The following is a 27,223-nucleotide window of genomic DNA, read 5'->3' on the forward strand; positions in this document are numbered from 1 at the left end:
GTACCCACAATACACACATCTCCTTCAAACTCTTCAAGTGTCCTGATTCACAATTTTGCAGATCTCTTCTTTCAAAAACCAAACAAATAAAAGACAAGAAGAATAATATTTCTTGGTGGTGTAGAAGGGGTATCCACAGGAAATCCAGCATGATCGCACTAATATCTTGTATTGGAACCAGTGTGCTATGTAAAGTTATAAAACATTAGTCCAGCAAATAAAGCTGAGGGACTCACACTTGCCTGGGAGTTTCAAGTCTCCTTTCCAGAACTCACGTTAGGTATAATCACAACAGCACCGTGCACACGAGGTGCACTAATGTTTGCCCTTCGAGGTAAACCATGCCATTTCCCAGAGATGTTCCCTAGTAATTCTCAATTCGTTTTCACAAAATCCCAGAATGGGCCAGGTTGGAAGGGACCACAGTGAGTCAATCTGGTCCAACCTCCCTGCTCAAGCAGGGTTATCCTAAAGCACATGGTACAGCATTGCTTACAGACACTTTTTCAACATCTTCAATGAGGAAGACTCCACAACCAATCTGGGCAATCAGTTCCAGTGCTTTGCCACCCAAACAGTAAAGTTCTTCCTCATATTCAGGTGGAACCTCCTGTACATCAGTTTCTGCCTGTTGCCTCTTGCCCTATGGCTCGGCATCACCAAGAAGAAACTGCCTCTGTCCTCTTGACATCACCCCTTCAGATACTTATAGACATTAATGAGGTCCCTTCTCAGTTGTCTCTTCTCCAGGCTGAAACAAGCCCATCTGCCTCAGCCTTTCCTCATAAGAAAGATGGCCCAGTCCCTTAGTCATCTTTGCTACCTTCAGCTGGACCTGTTCTAGGTGCTCCACATCCCTCTTGCACTGAGGAGCTCAGAACTGGACACAGCACTCCAGGTGAGGCCTCACCAGAGCTAAGTAGAGGGGCAGGATCACCTCTCTCGACCTGCTGGCAATGATTTTTCTAATGCACCCCAAGATACCACTGGTTCTCTTGGCCACAAGGGCACTGCTGGCTCATGGACAACCCCCAGCCTGTACTGGTGCCTGGGGTTATTCCTCCCCAGGTGCAGGACCCTGCACTTGCCCTGGCTTGAATTTCGGTTGGCTCTTCTCTGGCCAACTTTCCAACCAGTTGAGGTCCTTCCGAAGAGCTGCACATTTTCCCCTTTAATTCTTCTCCTCCCAAAAGAACTTTAATTTTTTCACCAATCTATTTAACACTTGTTGCTCTAAAATGCCACATAAAGAAGAAACATTGTTTAGTATACTGGGATTATTCAGATTTCACACAGTTCAAGTATCTAGATCAACAAGTGTACACACCAGTATACACCCCACCACTGGTAAGCAAAGAGCCTAATCTAGAATGCCATTTCTGATGACCATACTGAGTCAGCATGGGTAGTCAAGATGCAAGTTAATCAGCAACATCCACAGAGATCTATGTGGATTGTAAAAAGTTCCTTTCCACAAACTCCATCTGAGTAATACTTCTGGGGACAGGGATGCAGCACAGAGTGGAGAGCAAGAACCCTAAAACATACTGGGTTTAAATCAGTGGATTAGGCTGGTGGTTACTGGTAATGAAACAGCAGAGTTTTCACTATATAAAATTTATAAATTTATTTTTTTTGTAAAAATCCAAAGAGCACGAAGACATCTCACTCAAAATACTGGTAAATCAAACCACACTTAGAAAAATGAAAGCTGATTTTATTATCTTATCCACAGCCAATCATTTGACATGAACATGCATACGTAATTTTGCTACGCACACACCACAGTTTAACGTTAGTTATTAAAGGTTAAACATACAACATACATCCTTACAAAAATGAGTCAAAATGCAAACGTAACTTTTAAACAAAACAGTTTTTACTCATTTAAAAAAACTTTTGTGTTGGGTACCATTTTGTACAAACACAGTTAATTTAAACAAATCTGCTTTTAGTTTCCTCATGGTTGCACATGAAAATAAGCTGCAATAGAAAATGAAGTCATCAAGGGATTTTTAAATAGCAGAAGTAGGCAGTCTTGCCATGCAGAAGAAGCAATATTAAATATTAGTTTTTCAAAAAAAGAAAAAAACCACAAGTTTAAAAATATTTAGTTCAAGTCACAAATCTTTCCCCAGTACAGAGAAATCCAAATGCAACGCATAATTAGCTGCCACTTAGATGGCTATTCTGAAAAGTAGAAATACTTTCCAGAATTGATAAATTTCTTTGATTTGGCACAGAAAAGAAGTCTGAGCTTACTTAGGAACAAGAAAGTGATTAAAAAAAAAGGGTAAACAGGAAGAGAGAAAATAAAAAGCAAGAATGAACGAGATAGTAGTTGCAATCACTAAAAAAAAATAAATCTGTGCATCTCAGTCATTGCAGAATACTGTCTACAGCAGGTGCGAATTCCAGGTAATTGTTATTGCAACATGGATTTAATTTGCTTGGAGGTAGTCTCATCATTCAAATGCTTTGTTGTGTACCTAAACACAGAAATAAAAGTTGAGATGAGCATAGATGCTATTGCACTTTGACTTAACAAATATGTAATTTCTTTGTTTATGGTTCAACCCGACTGTACCAGAGCAAAACCCTCAGCCATCGCTCACCACCCAATCCATGGTTACCCAGAGCACAAATCAGACATTCTGATCAGAAAATGCTGTTATCAATCAGAATTTTAACCCAGCAGCCTTGCATGAAGAGGAATTCAAAAGAAGCCTCAGCTGGACATTGGCTTCTGTGCTCATAGTTCATTTCATAGTAAACTTATCACTTGTGACAGACTAACATCAGACTAACTCTGAGGTCTCTGCCCACAGGAAACATCTTGAAATAAAACAGCATCAGAAACTTCTCTTCAAAACTTCGAGTGATCAAACTTTCCTAAGATCCCTTGATGACAATGGATTTAATAATTTTTCAGCCTAATTTCCTGCTTAGTTAAATGACTGCTGCTAAAACTAGAGAACATATGTGCTTATTTCAGCCCCTTTCCCCTTCAAAATTCTCTAGGACAATAGCACATTTTTAAATCCCTAAAAAAAGCTTAGTTACCTCTATTTTTAAAAGGGAGTAATGTATATCCTTAATATTGGCTTCTTTGTACGATTAATTTCCCTGATCTCCCTTCCTAACTAATCTAAAAGCAAATAAAAACTTATTCTGTAATTTAACATGTTAAATTAGCACTTCCATTGTTATCCACAACTGCAGTGATATTTACTTGTTCACTTGAAGAATACATAATGACTTTTTAGTTTGGAAATTAATATCAATGTAGATTTCTGCACTCTTTGGTAATTTATATTTTCCACAAACAAGCAGTCTAAGGTTTTCTGAAATCCTGAAAAGTTACCATACTTGGTATTCTGCCCATGTGAAAAAGCTGATCATGACTACAATGCCCATATGAATTTCAAATTGCAAAATTGATCTCCTTCCAAAATCCTTACCACCTTCCATTTGCTTTTGAAACATATTATCTCTCTCTTGAGGAAACACGAGGACTTCTAACACTCCTCCAGAATCAAACACTCAGATTTGGACTTCACTTGCATGACATCATCTTGAACCTGCTTTCATCACACAGCAGCTCACCCCCACATCTCTTCCTAACATTGCCAAATGTGATTTAAAAAGACATTTGAACATCCTAGCCAAATGATTAATCAAGTGTATGAAACCAAGACTGTTGAAGCATCCATGGATGGAAAGGGTTGGTGCAGGGAAAGGTCAGAGTCAGCATGGACTGAATTTACACTGCTAACCACAAAGTGAGTGAGCAAGAACCCAAACTATACCTTCCATGTACTTTATGAGTGTCAATAAAGATGGGAAAAATGAGGTACCCGTAAAGACTGGGGTTCATTTTTAACTGCAATCACAACAAACTAGCCAGAAAATAAATGCTAATGCAGTCTTCTCCCTCCAGAAGCTTGTGTTTTTACTGATCACCATCTCAAAGGTTGATCAAGTAAGGAAGTTCAGAAACTATCAACATCATTTTAGCATAGAAATACTCACATGAAGTCTCAAATTAAGTGTAGATATTTTTTTCATTTAATTAATAATCTGAAACAACTTCGCAAATCAATCCACTTACACTACCACATCATTTCACTTCTTACCATACCATAACACAAAAAAATAAAGAGAGGGCAAATGAAATTAAAGCAATTTCACTATAGATAAGAAAAAGCAATCACAAATGCACACTTTCAGGCAAGACAAACTAAAGCTTCCACATTCCAAAGCAAGCACATGAGTAACAACATCCAGTTACGCTTATCTGTTACCAAAGTAATATGATACTTTTCCAAGTAAGGACAAGAACCTTTTTGCCTGTAACATTTTGGCATCTTTTGCCACTCCTCCAGTGCTGGACACCCATGCAAAGAACATGTTTCTGACTATAGATACAGTTTTATGACCCAAATTAGAAGGTTTTAGATTAATATACACTGAATTATTAACTTTTCCTTACTTCTCCAATTAGTATGGCAAATTTTTGTCTCATCTATTCTAAAGCAAAAGCATTGAGATTTGTGCCTTAAGTACTTTCTGAAAGAGGAACAATTTATAGTTACTTGCCACACCATACTGACTCATTCTTAGCCTGCATGCAGGTATGTACACAAAAAGCTATCTTAGAATGAGAACTTCAAGTTTACAACCCAGCTGTTAGAACTGGCTTCCTCATGCACTCTCGTCCCAAGACAATTGGAAGACAAGCCTGCAATGATCACATTCACCTTTCCCTGTAACAGTGACTGATTACTCTGCTGCTGAAGAAAATGCCCTGGACAATTCATGAAATTTCATATCAAAATATTAACAAAATCTAAACCAAAAAAAGAGTACCTGAGAGCATTTAGAAGGCCTTCTACACTGTTAGGAGGCTGGTCTTTAAGAACTTTGATGCATCCTTTCATCTAGGAGTTAAAATAAGATACAGTTTTTTTCATGCTAGTACCTTCTGAGTTTACAGAAATGTTTTATATTCAGTTTATCAAAAAGAAAAAAATAAGTATTTAAAAACAGCAGCACCGTAAAGACATTTTCTGGATATTAGAAAGGAATTAAGCTTTCAGTATTATATTTTCCTATGACAGACTGGTTTAGTTACTTAAAAAGCTGCATTCTGAGTGCACCCTCAGCAAAGTCTGCTGATGACACCAGGCTCTGTGGTGCAGTCAACACGCTGGAGGGAAGGGATGGCATCCAGAGGGACATGGACATGCTTGAGAAGTGGACCCGTGTGAACCTCATGAAGCTCAACAAGTCCAGGTACAAGATCCTGCACCTGGGAGAGGGAAATCCCAAGCACAAATACAGGCTGGGCAGAAAATGGATTGGGAGCTGCCCTTAAGAGAAAGACCTGGGGGGTGTTGGTGGACAAACAGTTCAACATGACCCTGCAAAAAAACCAAAAAGCCAAACATGTCCTGGGCTGCGTGGGCAGCAGGTCAAGGGAGGCAATTCTCCCCCTCTGGACCCAGTTCTGGGGTCCCCAATTCGCCCTGCTGGAGCGAGTCCAGAGGAGGCCATGAAGATGCTTCCAAGGCTGGAGAACCCCTCCTTTGAAGACAGGTTGGGAGAGTTGGGGCTGTTCCGCCTGGAGAAGAGAGGGCTCTGGGGAGATCTTATAGCACCTTCCAGTACCTAAAGGGGGCTACAAGAGAGCTGGAAAGAGACTTTTCACACAGGCTTGGAGTGATAGCATGAGGGAGAATGGCTTTAGACTGCTATTCCATGCCTGGAAGTGTTCAAGGCCAGGCTGGACAGGGCCTTAAGCAACCTGGTCTGGAGGAAGGTGTCCCTGCTCATGGCAGGGGGGTTGGCACTAGGTGATCCTTAAGGTCCCTTCCAACCCAAGCCATTCTATGACAACTTCAGACAATGTGACTTTCATGTCAAGCTCTGCTTTATTGACCTTAAGAAAAAAAGAAGGAAACTGTAAAAAAAAAATACCTGTTTATCATAAATCCTTTAAGAATTACTACATTCAGTCAGTGAAATAATGACCAACTCTGTAGTTACTACAACAGGATAACAGACCATTTTAAACAACCATGAAGCCACATACAGTAACAGCATGTATTCCAGACTTATGAACTAGCAGCAGAAAGTTAAACATTTGAAAGCTGGCAGATTATGAACTGAGCTATTTACCAGGCAGTGAGGAACAAGCCAGATGCTGTTGTTGTTTTCAGTCATTCTGATTTGGATCTTTCAGCACAACCACTGTTTACAAGTATTTTAAGACACTACCTGAATTCCATAAAAACAGATTTTTCATGTCTAAAACCGATCATTTACATGACTGAAGGCCTAGTTTGTATTTCTCACTACTTAAATATATATTTTTGCTCACAGCTACCACTACCCATTTAGCATCAATCCAACTTATCCAATCCAACATCTGCTACTAGAACTTGAAAGACAGAAAAGGAACCTACACACTTTACACAATTTAAATACTCAAGAGATTATTTAGCAACAATAAACTTACATCAATTTTTGAAGTTTTGGCAAAAGCGCCCACTGGATGCACGTGGTCATAGAGTATGATGACACCCACCATTACCCTCAGACAGAATGATACTGTTTCCTCATTTGTAAACCTGCTTCTATATTCACTGTAATTTAAAAACACAGGTTATTATCTATGAAACACAGGATAAGAGTACATACTAGTAACACCCAAAATAAGATTAAAGAGAAAAATTCTACTATAAGTCCTCAGAGAACAAAAAGAATCCTCTGCCAAAAAAATCCAAATCCACCAACCCTAAGTTTTTGGTAGTTTTCTTTTTTCCTTTCAAATCAGACAACAGCTTAGAAAGAGTTACCTGAAGATTAAAAAAGATTCTCAAACCTAAAAGAGGACCCAGCTGCTAAAAAGATTAACTTTGCTTTCCTACACTTTTCCCTGCCACCCTATAATACACACCCAAACTTCTGACTCAGGGAAAAAAAAAAAGTAAAGAAAGAAAGCTAATGAACAACATTTAACTACTTTCTTGAATGGAACAGTCCGTTCCTAAGAAGGGTAAGAATATAAATGTTTGGAGCTCTTAATGTACTTCAAAACATACATGCTGTGGTATTTGGACAGAAAATTACTTAAATAAGACACAGTTTACGTGCAAGTAATTTTACCAGTGCAAAACTATTTAGAACACAAAGAAACAGATAAAATAAAATAAAAAAACAAACCAAAACAACAACAAAAAAGTCCAAACCAACCAACCAAAAAAAAAACCAAAATCAAACCCCAAAGTTTACTCTGACTTTTTGATCATACTCCCAGTGCCTCTCAAACGTATAGTAGACAACAGACTGCCTTCATGCCTAGAAATCGCCTCTTAATTCCCCAGACAGGGGCACTGTCATTTTGTTACAGCCATCAGCTGGGCCAGCCCACAAGGACATACCATCTAGCACATTGCCCACAGCCCCTCTTTCAGGAGGCCCTAGGCAATCATGCTCAAATAGTCTATTTCTCTGAATTATACATGAGAAAACCACTTATAAAGAGTGCCAAGAGGTTGTCTAGCTTCCATAGCCATGCTATTTTTAAATATTAATACGTTCAGAAAAGCAGACCGCATGATTTGCATGGCTAGCAAAATGAGACAATGTAGTTTCATGTCAAGGTAAACAACTAGGCTGGTAAAAAGAAAACACCATAGTTCCTAATTACCTCAATTATATTTCTTTCACCTTATGCATCACAAGTCACGGCTGAGATTCAGACATGACTCAGACCCAGTACAAGCACTGTTTATACTCACGGGGTTTCCAGCATGACCCTGCACACACTGGCCATGGTGCTTAAGCAATCTGTTGTATTCTCTATTGGTAAATTTTTATTCTGCAAAAGAAGATTAACAGTTTCCAATTCAATTATTGTGAAATATTGTGCTACAAAACCTAAATCAAATCAGTGATCTGCTGGCATGGCAACATGGGGGAATTAAAAACATCAATACAACTATGGTAAGTCAGGTAGTCTTGCACTGTTTTTTTTAAAATGTTACCATATAGGTTAGCAACTTCCAGAACAAAGTCTAACACACAGGTTTTGCTTGCTTAGTGTAGTCAAAGAACTACACTATTGACATTACAGACTTCTGGTAAATTTTAAAGGACTCATCTAACTTGCTCCTTTCAAGACAGAAATTTCTACAGCCAAATATATTCATCTGCTGTAATAGTGAAAAATCGCAGCAGATGAACATCACAAAGAAATATAAAACAAGAGGTCAATTTTCTTGAGGCATTTCAAGCATAAAGTGGAACTTAGAAAAAATATTAAAAGACAAATGTATCTTTGCATTAATCATGTAACATACAATTATTTTTAATTAAGAAATAGTGTGCATTCTTTGTATGTAAGCCAAAAATCATCACAGTTACCAGAAGGCAAGCACAATACTTGCAGTGACTGGATTTTACTACCAATATTTATCTAGGTAATTAAGCATAAATAGTGTCAAAATGTTGGAATACTTTTCCCATTCAGGATCCTCCTGTTTTGCAATAATGTAGTATACTTGACTTTACACAGTGTAACCTTCTCTCGGGAAGGAGAAAAGGAAGCTACATTTCAATTCCATTCCTTATTTCAAGCACACAGAATCAAACTGTTTCACTTTCAATTTTCTGTAATTTCCGCTCTAAACCACCACCAAAATGGAGGCAAAATACTTACCGGTCCCCCTCCCTCTTTGAGGAAAGGTATCAGCACTGATGTGACACTATGCACTAACTTTTGGTGACACAAAAAGTGGCTGAAGTTGCTAACCTCTACAGCATCTGGGAAAAGACACTTCACATTTCTTGAAGCTTCAAAAAAAAAACCAAGTTTGTTTTCTAGATGCCAAATTAAGCCTGGTAGAAGTTTTGTGTTCCAAATAATGCCTGGCCCTGTGGTGCTCTGAAGCACACTATCCAGGACACACATTTACACTCTTACCTCTGACACAAACTTTGTGGTAGCATCACTTAAGGTTTTCAACATTGGCGTCGCTTCAGCGTAAAATAAAGACATTCTGTTTGCCAACTCGTTATTTACTTCATTTTCTCCCTCTGCCTACAAAACAGAAGGAAAAAAAAATTTAGTTGTTCTGTACATGAAGAAGAGGGGTGGTAGCATAAGATTATATGTCATCTCCTTCAAGGGTTACCTACTGGGACATTGTTAATCCTCATACGGCTCAGAGTTCTTCTATAGTAGCTGAAGTCATTCTGTATAGCAGGATTTGTCATCTATATAGATATGGAAGCAAGAGAGTTGTAACAAATTCGAGAAAAATAAGGACAAGTGTTCATAAAATATAATACTCCAAATAAGAAAATATTTGGCTTCCTCAAGTAAAAAGGCCTGTGACATGTTGGGAACTGATAACCACAAAGTAAAGCCTTCTGGTTAGTTTCTCAGATTTTGCAAAACAAGATCTAACAGGAAAAAGAAAAGGAGCAGGAGACAGAAATTAGCAGGCTGAAAAAAAATTGTTTTCCGAGTTTGACTCCAAGGATCAGACCAGCAAATTAATAATCATTTCATCTTAGTTCTTTGCACATTAGCAAGAAAATAGTTGGACTATGCATGTGCACAAACTAAGAGTAGTAGCAGTATCCCAAGAGATATGCCAAATTTGGATGAAGAAACATGATTAATATGAACTGAAATATAACAAGTGCCTAAAGCAAATATGTTATTTCATCTCTTTCCAGTCTAATCTAACTCTAGGTCATGCAAGCAAGCCAAGTACACTAGATCTTTGAGTATGTACTGCACACTCTGTTCTAGAAGAGAACACAACCTGGACTGCTTCAGTAAACAGACTTGGCTTCTTTTTGCCAGCCTTTGTGCTTACAAAACTACGAGTTCTTACCTTGAGCTCATCAAATCGGAGTGTAAAGTGAAGAATTTCTGCAAACTGCTTGGCGAGAGCCTGCTCTCGCTCCAGGTGCTGCGTTGGGGAGTAGGGAGTGCTGGTCAGGGCTCCCAGCAGGCCTCGCAATCCTGCCTCTAAAACGACAGGACAGTACTTTGCCATATACAACTGCATCTGCTTCTCGTATCTCTATTGGCTGATATCCTGCATGCTAGACTTAAAATATACATCTGCCAAAATACATGCTGGTTAATATAAGCAATTAATTGCTTATTTATGTGTCGCTGTTGTCATATTTACTTACAAACTGCTCTACAGACTAAGTCACACTGGCACTGAGAGCCACAAAAAAAAAGTTCTTGAAAAGCTTCATCTGCAACATTTGTGTAGGACATATTTCAATAACCTGTGTTAGCAGACTTAAGCCTTTAAGATAACACAGAATTCAAGAGGCACATAACTATAAGCAGAAGTCATGTCTTAAGATAAACTTATAATCCACTTCCTGTTCATCTTCTTGAGAAAAATGCCTCACCTCTTTAACAAAGCAGAACTTGTCTGCAAAAAGTTTCCATGTTTTGAACTCATTTTTTCATGAGCTATGCTAATAACTCTGATTAAAAGTGAGATAACAACAGATAGTTTGTGAAAAAACAAGTCTAATAGGTTTAATCAGCTTAGCCACCACATCAGTCAAGTTGGTTTCATAAGAGGTATGAAGCACCATCTTAAGTATTGCAACTGTGTGAACCAAGATCAGGCATTTCCACAGACCAAATTATTTCTGGTGCTTAGGGACAAATTATACAGACACTTTTAAATTCTCTTGGTACGAGAAACATTAACAGGACTAATTCCCGGATTATTTAGTCCACTAATTTTCAAACAATCAGCTGGTTACTGCTTTCTGGAGTTACTAAAGGAGTAGGGAAGGAGGATGACAAGCATGTTCCCATTCTCTCTCTCCTTTCAGGTACCCACTGAAGCAAGTCTGCTGTTGCATGCAAGAAGGTAGTACACAGATATAAATAAGATCCAATCCAGTGTATGGAAGGAATCTATGCAACATAACCTTTTTTCTATTAAGGAGCTGACCTAGATGTGATCACATATGCCAAATATACTAATTAATGAAGACAAAAAACACAAGTTAATACCTTTCTACTTACCTAGTCTTTGAGAAAATTCATAGAATTTCTTTAGTTTGCCTACTAGTGGCACAACTGCACCCCATGCCTTCTCTTGCAGCTTCTCATCATTGGGATGCTGTATTGCCTTAAATTAGAAAAGGAGAGGAAAACAGTATGCTTAGATTAAGAATAACTGATGCACTGCTGACTAAAAAAAATTATTAAAAAACCTACGCAGGACAATTGTTTGAAGATCTAATAACTAAAAATTCTACCTACTGAGAGGTTTTCCAGTTGAGAGACAAGCCTGTACTAACCCAAGTCTGTTCCAAAAAGGTCTAAGTAATTGTGTTGAAAGTAAGTATCCTGAACAGGAAAACAACGTGGAGAGAGTAAAAAGAAATTGTTAAAAATAAAGCTACTCAGATAAGAAAATTTACATAACCAGACCTCATTAATTAAAATCAACAATTTCACTGTGGTTCCTCCCAGCAAAAAAGTTTAGTAATTAAAGTCTCATCCCAATGTTGGTATCTATCACCAACTCCTGAATTTGTGCAGGAAAAAAAAAAAATCAACAACTTTGCTGTGAAATTCAGGCTAAATATTACAGTAGGAGCATTTAAGCATACTCAACAACATAATCAGGACATGGTGTGCACCAGATCTTTGAGGTATATATGCATAGATCTTGTTTTTACAGTAAACTTCCCAAACAGAATACTTTAAATTCAACCTCTCTAGGTTTTTAAGATAGAAACTTGACTACTTAGCAACTGAAAATATACTAAGAAAAGAGAAATAAAAATGTTCATAACTCTCCTGTTGCATTTTCAGTGTCAACTCCTTGATTCTGAAATATGTTTTGGTCAATCCTGGGCTGTGAGTTGCATCACACTCCTCTCTGGTCCCTAGAAAGATTCCTTCCTGAGATGTCTCCCTCCTTTCAGGAGTGCCTCTCTTTTCTCCAAGAGAGCTGCAGGCTTCCTCACTGAGCCACAAATTCCTGGCTGATCCTACAGCCTCTCCCTGATCCTGCTCCTTCCTTGAAGAACAAGTAAGCCATCTCCCCTCCTAAGGTTTTTTTGTGTGACACAGTTACCCTTTTTAAACCTACTTGATGAATTCAATGGAGAAAAAAACTCTCGAAGCTGAATGTCTATGAGTATCTCAATGTTGTCTGGAGAGAGCAGAGAGCCCTCCTATCTAATACTATTTCTTAAGGGTATGTTACAGTGAGTAACTCCTCACTTCAGGATTAGAGCAGCCCCCATTGCTGCGTGTGAGGAAGAAAGAACGGAGGTTGGGAAAGGATTTATCTCACCCTTTTTTAAACATAAAGAAAAAAATGGAGTGACATTCTGTACAGAAACTTTGCTTCTCCAAAAGTCTACTGTAGTAAATAAAAGCCAACTAAAAGGGATTGAAAATGAGATGTCTTTTGTGTTAGGATTACCACACCAGACTTCTCCAATTACTGCACAAGAAGATGTCAGCACTACTCAGTATTGCACTGTAGTCACACCACGTTCTTTCTAAATTCACTACTAACTCAAGAAGAGTTCATGTGGGAACACAAAGAAAAATCAATAGCAACAATTGCCTGAAAAGTTTGAGAAGCATCATTTGCTATTACACATGTGGATTAATATGACTGAAACAAGCGACATCTGTTTCGCTGTTAAAAAGAAACATTCCAGAGCAGAAATTCAAGATAGTGATTTTAATAGACAACATGCTCTGCCAAAACAGCTCCTGCAAGCAAAGTTAAAACCCAGCAGTATTTGGTTAGGATCAGACAATGAACAACCACAGGTTGTGCACAATTGTAACACTCTAGCTCACCTCTCGTATTTCATGGCCAGCTCCTCTATATGACTGCAAGTCTTCCAGTATTCCTTCTGCATCCTTTAACACTACATTCACCTGATTATAAATTTCCTTTTCAGATTCTGTAGGTTGGGCATCTAAACAGCAGAACATATTACATGCATATATATATATTTAACAACAATATGGAATTCAACAGGCACACCATCACCTATGGGAAAATTCTTCATGCAGCAACTCATCAAGAATTTCCATTCCCTGAAGAGCTACTACAATGTATGAAGAACTCCAGGAGAGTAATTTTATTCATTTTAGTAGTCTCTTAGCTTCATTTACCATCCCAAAAACCCACCTGGAATCTATCCTTCCTGACTTATTTAAAACTGAGTTAGGAGAAGAAATCCTGATGAGTTGTCTTCATGACCATGATATAATTTCACCTTGGGGTACAGTACAGGCTCACTGGAAGAGATTTAGGTAAGCACTCAGACACACTCACTGCAGATAGCAGAGGTGTCCATGTCCATTGTTATCTAGGAACATTGCATCAGGTCATTTCCCATCTTCTCTGCCTCATCTTTAACTAGCTGGGAAAGGAGCCATATCTTTTACTTCTAAATATAATTAATTCTCAAAACATATTCTTTATTGCACTCATTGTACAGAGTTGAGAACAAAAAGATCTCATGCGAGCTTGTGGGGTTTTTTTTTTGTCCCGTCTTTAAAGATATATGCTGTGCCTCAGGTTTTGTATAACTGATAAGGACTTCCCAAATGCATATTTGATCATAATTTCAAAAAGCTACACATATACTTTTAAAGAAAGGCAAATCTGTAAAAAGTATGTTTTGAGAAGGATCAACAAAAGGCTTTAACCTTTAAAAAGAATCACCTAGTACAAATATCTTGGACATGGTTTACCTGAAATGAAATACTTTTTTTTTTTAAACTTTGATGGAATCTACAAGGGTAGTTCCTTTTAGACTAATATTTAAAAAAATAATTGTTAGTTACTGAAGCTTTTTTAAGAAAAAAAAAAAACCAACAAGAAACCCCCACTTTTCTCTTTACATGGGGAAAATATGTTATGAAATAAATATCATTGTATTTCAGTTCACTATTTCCAATGCCAAAAATCAGGATATTAACAATAGATTCTTTTTTATAGGGACAAACAAAAGCTATCTAAGGACAATATATTCTCATGACTTTGTGCAGTTTAAGGAGTCTGGAAAATGTCTTTTTAATAGTGCTTTTTCCATGACCCATATGTACAATTTCCTATGGAAGTTAGGTAAATCTTTACATTTGAAATAAAACCACCACAGTATTCTAGTGTTTCACACTAGAAAAACACAAGAGAAAATGAAGTTTGTATTAGGAGAAAAGAAATTTCACATGCATTGCCTGTATGGATTTTTCTGTAATTTTTGCACAATACTTCTTATTTTTATGGTTTATTGCATAGACAGTCTGTGTTATTGGCAAATATGCCTACATATAGACCTTGCAACAGTTTAACTGATATTTTGAGAAACATCAAGAATTAGCACAGGTTAAAAAAAAGCTGGTCACTCCTTTAAAAATAAATAAATAAAAGAGCACCACATTGATTAGGCATCGAGTAAAAGTGGCCAGTGCTTTTCAGATCATCACAAAGGTCACATAATTTTGAAAGCTGCTGAAGACTGCTGTAAGAAATGAAGACAAAAAATGAGGGAAAAGAGCAGACAGGGAAGCACCAGTTGACTGGCAGCAGTTCATGCACGAACATGAAATGCTACAGTGAAATACAGACTAAAACGTGAAGCTCTGTAGCATTCCAGATTGTGTTATTAAATAATGCAATCAAGACTTGTCACTTGGATCATCTCACACTGAGTACATCTCCTGCCTACTTAATTTTTCATGCCATTTTTTCTTTACCCTGTGTAGTAAGGAGACCTCATTTTTCAACATTGGGAGGGCAGAGCAGAAGGGTCCACAAGAACTCCTGCTCCTCATTTCAAAACACACCAACAAGCAGAGCAGCTGCAGTTCTATGACCCTTCACGAAACAAAAACCATCTTCCAGACACAATTTTAGTGGTCTTCACTGAACAGCTGGCTAGGCAAGTCAACACCTTCATCACTCCTGATAGTATAGGATGTAATCAGCCAACTACTACAATTCATTTCCCTAAAATGTTCCAGGAAACCTAAACCAATTGTTTATACTTAATTTGTTGGAGTAGTGGTTTGTTTGTTTGTTTGCTTGTTTGTTTTGACTATTACCAACTTCTAAATATCAAACTGTTTTAAAACCCAGTAGGTACTGAGTTATTTATTTTGGTATGTATTTCATCTTGGACCTTTCATTTGGTGGACCTAGTCCTCTCCAATAAAAGAAATCTGTAAACCTGATTAGTCCCAACTCATTTCCTCTGCCATCTGTAATTTTTTTTTCCACTGAGAAGAGAGCCCAATTTTAAAAAGCAAACTTGAATTCTTTTATAATCCCTTCAGAATACATTTAAGATCTTATTAGGATAGAGATAAAAAAGATGATACAGAAAATCTTCAAGACCTAGTGATGGTTGACCCAGAGCAAATGGTTTATTTGCTTCTCAGTGCTGGTCAGGGCACTGTATTCTGAAAGCCCATCACAGGTGGAGAAAGAGGGTCCCTCTTCCTAAGCACAGCTGTCACCTTGACTAGATCAAGGTCCCAATCCCATATTATGGGAATAGCATCCCTCAGTATGTACCTGAGGACTGAACCTACGGGACTTTGGCTTGAGAATCACTAATTGTGGAACTCGTTTTCCTCAATGTGGAGGGCACAGAGCAGGAAAGGGAGTTGTACTTCTAGAGTTACTCCTGGCAACTAAGAAAAAGCAGCCAGCAATGCCAGGCATCCAAACAGGAGGATGAAGGAGACAAAATGTCAGGGATTTCCCTTTTCCCCCACATCCATTTAAGTTCCTGCTACAATGTTACAACAAGGTCGTGTCTTTACCCACCAATGCTTTTCCATTGGAAAACCAAATGGTTCTCCATTTTCTATGGACAACAGAAAGAACAAACACAGTAAGCACAGCACAGCTCACTGAGATGTCCTGAGTCCTGATACTGTTGCCACGGGAGCTGACCCCTGGTTATTCCGGGCAACTTTCCTATTTTCAGTCCAGTAGTAAGAAAAGGGAAGACTGAGGTCCTGCAAGCAAGTGGGGAGTTCATCTTTAAATTAATTTTAAATTTAATCAGAATGTTACTGTGCTAAAAGCAATATACACTTAGCAGTTTAGAATGCTCACACCATAGAGTATTAAACACAGAAGACCAGACTTGCAACAATATACAAACGCTGTATATGTGAACTAAATACTACAAAAATATGACAACATATGGTATGAGGGGGAACACACACATTTAGTGACTATTTAAAAAAAAATTTGGCTAGCCTACAGAACTAGTAGGCAGAGAAATTTGGGGTTAAAAGTTTACACTGCACAGCAAACACTACTTAAACTGAGATTTTTCCCAGGGAAGAATACGTCAAGTCATCTGAAACTGTCTGGGACAAAACTCACAAACAAGGGAGAGAAAAATCCCAGACTGCTGGAGATGAAATAATTTATTCATCTCTATCAGCATTACTATGGAGAACACTGTCTCTGTGGCTCCTCTGAAACCTGGCCAAGCTCTCTGGGGGTAATACAGAACACTGTCAGCCCTAGCTTGAAATCACCATCTGAAAGTACAATGTATTTTAGCTACTATTCAAATCACTAAATTTGGAAAGGATTTGCACTGTGACAGAAATGACTCTAATGTAAAAGTTGAGCTGTAAGTTTCCCACATTACAGGTGGTTGTTTCATGTGAACAATATCATCCTTGCAAAGCTGTGCACTTTGCTCACGTTCAACTGGCACTGCACAGACTTTAGTAGAATACTTAGGACAACTAATTGCTTCAAATAGGTAAGGTGAATGACCAAAGAAAGAATAAACCAGTGCTGGGGCAAAGGGAAGCCAACAGCCCATCATATCATTTATCAGAATGTTTTTTGCATGCATTCTGGTAGTCCATCACAGCAGTCACTAGAATCTAGCACCAAGACAAATATCTGGGGGAAAAATAATAGTCAGAAGCCAGTCTAAAATCTTTCTAGATTTGAAGTTTTTAGCACTAAAAAGCTTTATGGACATTGATTTTTAGCTCTTTGTGGTACTACACAAGAAACATTTAACTAGTCTGCTGACCCCAAAGATATACATATATATAGGGATTTAAGAACAAAACAACAAAAGCCTCCCAACTGCCTATTATTGGGCCAGACGTAACACAGAATTGTCAAATTTGTATTTAATACAGAGCTTACTTGTCCTTCCACATAAAAACACAACATTAAGTATCACAAGATAAAGTGCCAAGTCTTGAAGAAAGATCTTGACTGTGTCAAAGCCAAGATCCTGTCAAGGCAAGCTATCTGAAACAGAGGAGAAAGAAGCATGGATACACAGTATAGCAGCAGAAACAAATGCAGGACAGGGTCCAAAATGAATAAAGAACAGTCTAACAATTCAGCCATAATATAAGTCACTTAATTTAACTGCGTATGTAAACATTTCATGTCAGCAACCTGCTTACTCTCATGCCAAATCTTGTTCATGCTCAAAACATGCATTTTAAAACAAAATTGACAGCTAAAGAATCTGTATTAAAAAAAAAAAAAAAACAAAAACAAAAAACACAGCAATTTTTATTGCAATTTATTTAAGAATTATGCCTCTTCCATCCAGCTAACTTGAATTTCATTTACTCCAGTTAAATGTTCAACATTTGCAGATTAAGCTGGAACTTCACAGCTCAAAAATTCTCACTATGAGTCCTCCCTACTTCACTAACTTGTACCTATTCTGACAATATGCAAGATTCGGTCTTAAAGAAGCTTTGTTTCCTGATTTTTGAATACAGCCTTTGATTAATCTTCCCTTTATGAATGATTTGTATGATAATCATCTTCCAATAATAATATACTCATAAGAGACAACTGATAAAAATCAACACTATAAGGTAAGGGTTTAGAGAAGTTGTAAGTTTAAATGTCATCGAAGTAAAACCATATTTCTCCAAGCATTCGCTTCCATATTATAACTAATATAAACAAGCTACTGTTTCATCAAACACAACTGAAAATAATTCAGGGGAAGAAAAGAAGATATAAAGCATCTCAAATTGTCCATATCACAATACTTCATTAATTTTTTTATTACACTATTTCATTGTATTTTATAACATGGTCAAAATGCACTTGAGAATTAATTTTCTTAGTTTTAAGGTTGTTGATGTACAGCTGGGTAAAGCAACGGTGCATACCAAAAGATAGTAATTAAACATGCATAGCAGAAGCCAGCAACACTTACCTGCCATTCTTAGGCTTTACTGTATCATGCAACAAAAACTAAAAGCAGAAATACGGACAATATGTGAACCTTCTAGAACACCTGGCATTGATCAGCCAAGTCACATCTCTTTTCAAAAGAAATTTTATTTCTATACACTCTGAGATCCCCTTTTAAGAAGGGATGAGGCTAAATTTCAGTGCCAAATCAAATAAGGTTCACATATACACATTTAACGTGATGATGCTGGAGCTATGAATAGCTGCTGTGAGCAAATCTGTATATGCAGCATTATTAAGTGGAAGTGATGAGAATCATGTTTCATTTTCAGTCCTTCCTTTAAGGTGCATCCATCTCCTTGCAATTTCAGCAAGTTTTCAAATAATTCCAATTCTTTTTAAAGTTTTGATTTAAAGCAGGCAGAATTTTAATTTAAGAAATAAGAACCATATCAGGTTTCAACAGTAAAATATAATTTGAAAGGCCTCTCTGAAATAAAGATTTTACATTTTAGAACCTGAGGATATTTTAGAACAGGTTATTGCTTTATATCAAAGTTTGCTGAACAATTATCCATAGCTCAAGCATACAAAGCAGTTAGAAAGATGGCAAAATGAAAACATACATTAAGTACATGACAAATGCAGTCTACTGCAGGCAAAGAGTAATAGATATATAAAATCATCTTCTCACTTTCAAAATCAAGGAAAAAATTTGGCCCCTGCTCAAGGTCTGTGCATGTCAAAACTTTTAGAAGGTTCCCCATGTTAAGGTACCTGCCAAGACAAGAATGAGAGAAAAGAAAATTTTCTTTTTATAAGAAGGAACAGCCCAAATGTAGTTGATTGAAGCAGTGGGGGGAAAGAAGACCAGAGAGTTCCATCAGGCACAAACCCATCCTTCAGGCTGCCCCCCCGATGGGTGAGGGGAGACCCCCACACCTCGAGGAGGTACAGCTGGTGGTCCCAGCCATGCAGCTTTCCTGTAAGAAGTGACCACGTCACCAATATCTTCACAGCTCCCCTTCTGGAAAGGGGCAGAATCCAAACAAAGGCTTTGCCAGTGACTCATTCTGTCCCGGAACACCCTAGCACCAGTGTCCTGAGCAGGAGTACCGCCTTGAGGGCCAAGTACCATATTTGCAAGCATTAGCCATGCTACAGATTTTTACCTGATGGGACAACAGAAGGAAAGAGCTTTACTTTTGTCAGCCCTTATAATTTTGTCAGAAAGCCATCATAGATCATCAAGGTCACATCAAGATGAATCATTTCAGTGTGCAGAAAATGCTAACACAGGTATGCCACAGATCTTTTACACAAGGTGCCCAAAACATCTGTGAAGATCAGACAGTTTCACTTTGGACTTTCGGATGTTAAAAACGCACATTGACTGCACGATGAATGACCAAAGCGGGATCACTCTTCTCTCAGAGAGGATTACAGTGAACAACGGCTCAGCACAATTACTATGGCATACTGACAGAATTTTCCATTTCATGATTACTTGATTTGCAGGCAGATGGATGGACATCAGTGACCACAGAAACCCAAAATGACTAAGCGCATGGAAAGAAAATTTACACAGCAGCATGATGGTGGCTTGGCTACTACTGGAGGTGAGAAAAAAAAAAAAAAAGAGAGGAACAGAAAAAACACATGCAACTCTTTCAAATTCCAGATTTGCAACTGAGTCCCCTGGCCTTCACTGCAGCAGGTATAAGCAACCCTACTGTTACCATCTGAAATGCACCAGCTGTGAAGGGCTGAGAGACTTACTTTCAAAATCCAAGAAAAAATGTGCTGCATTGTGGTCTATGTCCCTGGTTAGCACCTTAATGAGATTACCCATGCCAGCAAACCTAAAAATAAAAATGGCAAAATAATTTAGTTCCAATAACCATTTCCTATTTTAAGTACACGCCTGGGGCTCACTGGAGCAGGGCTCACACTGTGTTTTGCACACTGGACTTGTCAACTTCTGGTGGGAAGCAGAACACATGCACTGTACAGTGCATTTCCATGCCTCTTCTTCTCAGGGATTCTCAAGGATTGTTGACAAAATGGAAAAATCATAAGCTTTGACAAAAATAAAGATTTGACCTCTTTTTCATCTTTGCTTAAATACATTTAAAGAACACGTGACCTATGATGACTGAGCAATTGTTTTGCATAACTGTAGCACCCAGTGCCAAACAAATCCATTATTGCTTAGGACAAGAAAAACCTCAAATGGAACTGGTGTCATCATAAGCCTGTTTTTTTACTATCTCTCCATAATCCAAAAGAGATTTCAGAAAGCCTCTTAGTAGTAGTCATCTGTGGTCAATGAACAGTTTTCCCATTAAATAACAAGTTAAACACAAGTTAGACTTTTCCAAAAGCAGGAGAAAATCAAGTTTCAACATTCTTCTTATGTTTGCTGTCACATTCCAGCTAAAAGAAATGAAAAGTGGAAGAAAAATTAAATAGTTGTTAGGTTACTTGAGAACAGACAAATTATCAAAACAGCTTCAAATGTTACCATAAGTTTCAGAAATCAATACCTTCAGTAGGAGTATGAAAACTGCATTTCATAAGGCAGCCTTTTCAAGGATCCTCCCACATTTTACAGAAGCTGAAAATATACCTAAGAACAATTGCTCTGAAATAACAAGAGCTCACTAGAGTGAGCTGCAAGACAAACAAGACACCACCGAAAAATCTCACCTCAAATTATTTAAGAATAAGACATCAACAGTCTGACATTTGGATTAAAGCGTAAGATATAAAAAAATCAATTTTCAAATTAGTCCAACTATACCAACCTATCATTATATGCTCCTTTTTTCCTGATCTTTACTTTTGCTGAAGACTCATGTTTACCTGGGGGGAGGTAGCATGACACTAAGAATCATTAATTTATTAGGAATCAAAGAAACTGAAGCCATGTGAACTCAAAACAAATTGTCTGGCAAATCAAATTTTCAGAACCTTTGTTCACAGATTTCTTGAATTCCATAAGAAAAAGGCAACTGGTTTGTGAGGGGAAAAAGCAAACTAGGAACAGCACATGATTTATTTTTCCAGATCCGCAAGATTCAGCAACTCACACAATCAAGAAAAGCTAGAGAAGTAAGGAGGAATTAATCCCAAATTGTTGAAAATTACTCAATCTTTGCTCCAACAGCTTCTACAGAATGACCAAATGACTGTTAAGAAATCTAGATTTTTACAACAGTGACTTTGAGTGTAACCCAGCTGATCACAGGCGATTCTGCACACAGAACTTCTTCAGCAGGCATATGCTCACTTTTTTACACGTTCAGCTTTCCCCTTGAAACTCAAGAAAATGCAAAACCCGCTTCCTAAGCATTTGAATTTAGTTCCTGGAAAGTCAGATCAGACTTCTGAGCCTGTGAGAAACACTCATTATTTCAGGGAATTCTTAAATTAGGGTGCCCAGTTTAGAGGCTCCTCTTAAAACAGAGCCATTAAAACCTGTTTCTTCAAAGAGGTAGCTTTTCCAGAACCTTCTATTCCATAGATTAGTAAACTCTTTATTTGCCACACATGCACCAATGCTGTGTAAACACACAACAGCAGAAATCAGAGAAATTACTTTTCTGTATCTCGCAAGCATGTTCTGCAACACGGGACTGAATAAGCCACTTTGTAATTCAGCCTTATCCAGATCATGAATGTTCTTCTTGTTGGGGAGTGGACAGAGCCATTCTTAAATATTTTCAACAGGGCCAGTAAAAAGCCAAAAGTAGAAGCTGCAATAATGGTGATCCAGTCTGAAGATTCAGATTTAAAACCCAAACCTTAATCTCAGAACAGTGTATGCCATATTTCAATTCCAACATTAACAAGCAGCAAACACATGGCAGTGAATAGTGTTAATGGCCTAAACAGAACTCCTATACGTACAATTATGGCTGTGCTTCAGTTGTACCATCCCCTCCTCCACCAAAATATTTTCCATATCAAAAAAAAAATAAAAATAATTCTCTGTGTAGGTTTTGCCTTTGTTTTGATATTAACCAGTCTCCTAAGAGTTTATAGGCTCATGAATGTGCTCTGAAGGTCAGAGTAGGGACATACTTACAGGGTTGAAATATTTTGAAGCTAAGTTTACAGGAGAGCATATAGCCACTGCAGAGCAGATTGTTTCATTGAGCCCATACCACCTCCTAAAATGAGTAGGGGGTTGGGGACTCAGCTTGCAATACAAACACCTTAATTCCTCAGAAAGGTTTGCCAGGAAGAATATATGGTTCCTTTTCTGGGTGTTAAGTTTAACAAACAGAGAAGTACAATAAAAGGTTTGGCACTACAGTGGAACGGTCGATGTGATATTCAAGTAGAAGATGCAACTGACCTCAAGGTAAAAGCTCAGTGAAGAGCCTCCCTGAGCAGAGGAGAGAAACTGAGGATGATGACAACAGATTAATTCAACTACAGCAGCAACAAAATGACAAGATGGGATATAGGAATGTATTTCAATTTACATGAACAGAAACATGCATGAACACTTGTTCATAATGAAGTTCCTAACAGACCTCTTCCCTCATGTGTTCAGTGTACTGAAAAAATCTTGATAAACTTTAGTCATAACAGAGCTTTGCACACAAGATGTGCAATCGTATCTGCTTCCTTAGCCGCAAAACATTCATTATATATTCAATTTTTATGGAGTGCATGGAAACCTAGCAGAAGCTGAACAAACAGTATTTTTGAAACTTGAACAAAGGTGAACTGTAACGCTTACTCAAGGATCTCAAACATTCTTTAATACCAGTAAACCTACTGTGTTTTAAGAACTATAAAAATGACCAATTCTCCAAGTTGTATTCCAGAAAAACTTTAAGAAGCTTTAAAGACCTTGAAAACTCAATTAAACAAGAAGATACTTCTCTAGCATTTTTTAGGAGGATACTTCTAGCTTAGCATTCAAGGTAATGAATGAGAGAGCCAACAAGTCAGAATTTACTCTTCCATCCAGGCTAAACATTCCCTTCTTGAGCTCTGAAATGGTTTCTTAGAAACAAGACCATGGTGCCACCTGTGGAACTTCCCAGATCCATGGAAGCAGCATCAGGTCAACACACCATGGTTAAGGTTAGGTGGCTCTACACTTCTGTATATTATTTTCCTTCCAAAGGTACAGCTGAGCAGCAAGCAAAGCTGACCTGCTGCACTCAGGTGGAACACTACAGAGAGCAAAATGAAATCTGACCTTTCTGAGAAGCTGCTGTGTCAGCAGAATACCTGGATCAATCTAGAGTAAAGCAACCTAGCTCAGAGACACATCAGGCCCCTGACAGATAAGATAAAGATTTACTAGAGATTCTTGTTTTGTTCAAGATGGCTCATCATTTGCATTTCTTCTGGGTCCAAAACACATTACAGGACCACTACTGGTTCTAATATTAAAAATTATGACAATTTGCATGTAGCATGAGAAGTAATCTATAAAACCAGCCACTAGTTACCTTCAGCAACCTCTTCTGCTATTTGATGTCCTGTAAAAGCATCATTAGCACGAAGACTTTGGTAATTCCATGAATTAACCTTGGTAATTAACCACCATACATGCCCTGTCAGTAGTACTTCGACACTGAGCTACCATGGTCTAGTCAAGGATATATTCCAGCACTAACTGCATCCTTCTTGAGCACATTGCTACATCAATCAGCTCTGATTCAAGAAAGACTTAAACCTGTAGGAAGACCAAAGCCAACAGCAAACACTACTACTGACTTTAATGTCCTGCAACTGGGCTTAATCTTGGAGCCAAATAGCTGGTTCAGAACACTGACTGGAAATGACTTCTGTGGGTGCTAACACACCTTCTGAGCCACAACTCTTCCAGCACAGCTTGGAAAAAAATCCACGCTGAAGCTGTAATCCTCATCAAGAAGAATTCTGCATATTGCAATCACTAACATCAAAATATTCACATGTCCAGCCTTATGTACACTTTAGGTTACTACCTATTTGTTCTTCCACAGCTTCAGGATTGTCAGCCTCTGTCCAGTTTTACTTGGTTTTCTCACTCAGAATATATGCAGTACACTGCCAACCAGTTTTACTCCCAGAGGTCTTATTGGTTTTAAGATTTTATAGAGCAGTGTGCAGAAGGAACTCATTAGGTAAACTAAGACTCAGTAAAAGCACACATTAGACCACTGAACTTTTCTCTTGCCACAAATCCAACATCACAAAAATCAGAGCAGAACAAAACCACTAGTTTCTGTCCAAAAACTGTCTGTCCCTGCGAGGCTGCTTAGAATCCCTGCTGGCATGCTCTGTACTCCACCACAATACTCGAGCCACGTGGAGCAGGTTATGGGAAATCGGAGCACGAGCCAAGAACATGGTTTAAACTTGACCTACTTGCAGAGGAAGACATACGGAATGCCACATTGGATTAGGATGATTCCAGCCTTATGGGGTTGTATGATGTTGCGTGTACTGTCATGATCAGACAAGCGGAAAGCAAAGGCATATTTTCAAAACAAGTCTTGCACGCATGCCCTTCCTGCTGAAAACATCCCTGACACACTTCAGCTCCCCCCACCCCCTCCAGGCTAAGCCCAGGGGAAATATAATAGAAATACATGATGCAAGTAAATTCATCTGAGCACTAAAGAAATTTCCCCTCTCACACCTGAAAGAAAAAGTGTACATGAATGAGGATTTTGCTTGTGATTGGTGAGCAGCTGGAGAACTTACTCTCAAAGGTAAAAAGGCTATGAAGGTGTTCCTAAGTGAGATTTTTCATTTTGTTTTGTTCTATTGCAAGAATAGTATGCTTCCAAGTAAGTTTAAAAAAACAGATAAATTGATTAAAAAAATCTGTTTGTGACTGAAGAAAGCCTGCTTCAAGAAAACATCAGCTCACCTTTTGGAAAAGTGTACTCTATTCTCAGTACTAACACCCAGAGTATGAAAACTTTACTCCATGAAAACCTCGTATCCATAGCTCTGGAGTCCAGAGGAGGAAGTTAAGCATAATGCCTCATGGAAAGTACATCTAATGAAATAACAGACATTTTCTTCCCACAATTTGAGTTTTAAATTTTCATTTAGTCCTGTAAGTGCGGCATAAACCTCCAATTCAGAGATACTTTGGTGAAAAACAATTATAGCATTAAAAGTCTAACATTATAGTGGAACACCACAGAGTTAAAACACTCACAGTGTTACCACATAAACAAAATCCTCGCTGAACTATTTTTCTAGGATAATCCTATCAGCCTGGCAATTGTTTCATGGCTTACTGAACATTTTCTGCCTACAGTATCTGGCCATGAACAGGGAGAGAAAAAAAAAAATAAATAAAAGAGGCAGTGAATAGATGGCTGCTCACATCAGCTGAATCCAAGGCAGCCCTTAGCAACACACAGCATCACAGAGCTGACAGCCTATGGGATCCAGTGGCACTTTCTCTTCCAATGAAGTAGTTAAGCTTCACAGCCAGTAAGAATACATCTGCCCTCAGCCTTAAAAGCTAGAGACTGCTGTAGAGATGGAAATAAGCTTGTAAAATATACTGCAGGAATCACTCTTTTCAGGAAGATGTAACATTTTCCCTGGATACAAACACGTTTTTTTCTAGTCTAATGCACATTCACTTTTCTTCTGAATATTGCTAGAGAAGCAGAGATGCTCTCTGACACATTCTAATTCCTACTACTGATATTAGTGGTGTTTAAAGCAAAAAAGATCTGCCATTATACAAAATCCTAAAGCAATAAAATACATTGTCTAGAAAATAAATAATTAGAGTCAACATTAAAAACCATAGCAGTTATCACTCAAGTTGTGGAAAAGTAACCAACACATGGAAGTTATCACCTTTACATTTAGGAAGGAGAAGCTTGGGGCTACTAGCTTAAAACAAGTTACATATTGGATAATCTGTTTTCATTTTCAGGACCCATCACAGCTCTAGCAACATTACTAACATTAAAGGTAACAGTTCAGATCACGTCGCCCAAACGCTGAATCAAACGCATAAACAAAGTGCCAGAGCAGTCACCAGTTGTGCATAAAACACACAGTTTTATTCACCGATGGACAAGTTGTTCAAGCAAGTGTTAAGATTTCGTTGGTTTTTATGGACACTTTTGGGACACAGTTCCCAGTCAAAACCATGCCCAGAGCCGCTCATGGCTCTGCACTGCTGACACCCAGTGGCCACAAACCAGGGACTGCAAATCGACCACAATAAGAATAAAAATATGTAGGCCAAAAAACCTCCCAAAAACATGTACCACTGAATTTTTGGGACTTCAGTCATTAATATTTTATCTGGGGAGTGGAAAAATAAATTATACAGCCAGATAGAAAATGTTTTTGTACAGGAAAGTAAAGTATTCGGGCTACTGAAAAGCTGCTCAAAGTCGCCTCTGATGTCAGTTCATTTGGTTAAGCTGACTTTGATATAATAAACTGTTTTAGTTGAAACTGAAGTGGTGTGTTGTTTTTTGTTTTTTGTTCTTTTTTTCCAGATCACACATCATCAATAAAGTCTCCTTTCTAAACAAAACTGAATTCAAAACTTGCCATATCAGGAAGATGGAGGTCTGCCAGGGAAAACAGACCAATGAATAGACTCACATTCCTCAAAACCAGAATTGTAAAGTACGGTCAGGTCAGTGTTTATTCAGTCCATTTTTCCTCTAAGAGGAAATCAAAGGAAAGGCATTGAAGAATCCCCAGTTCCTTTAGAAGAAGGAGTCTTAGAGCCTTGTTAATTTGGGAACATTTCAGTGGCACAGCTGACACTGAATAACGTATTTGACAGGAGCTACAATAAAATAACTAAGCATGCTCACACAAGTCTGGAATAAAACCAATTTGTCTGGAAGAATTACGCTTGTTTTTAAAACAGAACTTGTATTGAATAGGGGAGGGACTATGCTCCAAAAATCTACTGTGAATTACCCTTCAACAAGTAACTGTACAGTTTT

General features: G+C 38.1%; 1 protein-coding gene across 6 annotated transcripts in view; it reads right to left on the minus strand.

Annotated features, from left to right (window-relative positions):
- Positions 1–1,601: 1,601 nt before the first annotated feature.
- Positions 1,602–27,223, minus strand: part of CYRIB (CYFIP related Rac1 interactor B) — a 97,732-nt gene continuing 72,110 nt past the window's right edge. For 3 of the 6 annotated variants that reach the window (XM_051778537.1, XM_051778535.1, XM_051778539.1), the window contains 10 exons: positions 18,955–19,037; positions 12,890–13,011; positions 11,084–11,189; positions 9,912–10,048; positions 9,205–9,282; positions 8,990–9,106; positions 7,806–7,885; positions 6,521–6,647; positions 4,870–4,940; positions 1,602–2,489 (listed from right to left, as the gene is read on the minus strand). In XM_051778537.1, coding sequence (XP_051634497.1) covers positions 2,426–2,489; positions 4,870–4,940; positions 6,521–6,647; positions 7,806–7,885; positions 8,990–9,106; positions 9,205–9,282; positions 9,912–10,048; positions 11,084–11,189; positions 12,890–13,011; positions 18,955–19,027 — 975 coding nt within the window. In that variant the 5' untranslated portion in view covers positions 19,028–19,037 and the 3' untranslated portion in view covers positions 1,602–2,425. Of the gene's footprint in view, positions 2,490–4,869; positions 4,941–6,520; positions 6,648–7,805; positions 7,886–8,989; positions 9,107–9,204; positions 9,283–9,911; positions 10,049–11,083; positions 11,190–12,889; positions 13,012–18,954; positions 19,038–20,039; positions 20,123–27,223 lie in introns of those variants that run through there. The other 3 variants (XM_051778538.1, XM_051778536.1, XM_051778540.1) reach the window with 3 other exon arrangements.

The sequence above is a fragment of the Manacus candei genome, unplaced genomic scaffold (assembly GCF_025592945.1).
Source record: "Manacus candei isolate 608988 ecotype Guabito, Panama unplaced genomic scaffold, ASM2559294v1 h1tg000013l, whole genome shotgun sequence".
Taxonomy (NCBI): domain Eukaryota; kingdom Metazoa; phylum Chordata; class Aves; order Passeriformes; family Pipridae; genus Manacus; species Manacus candei.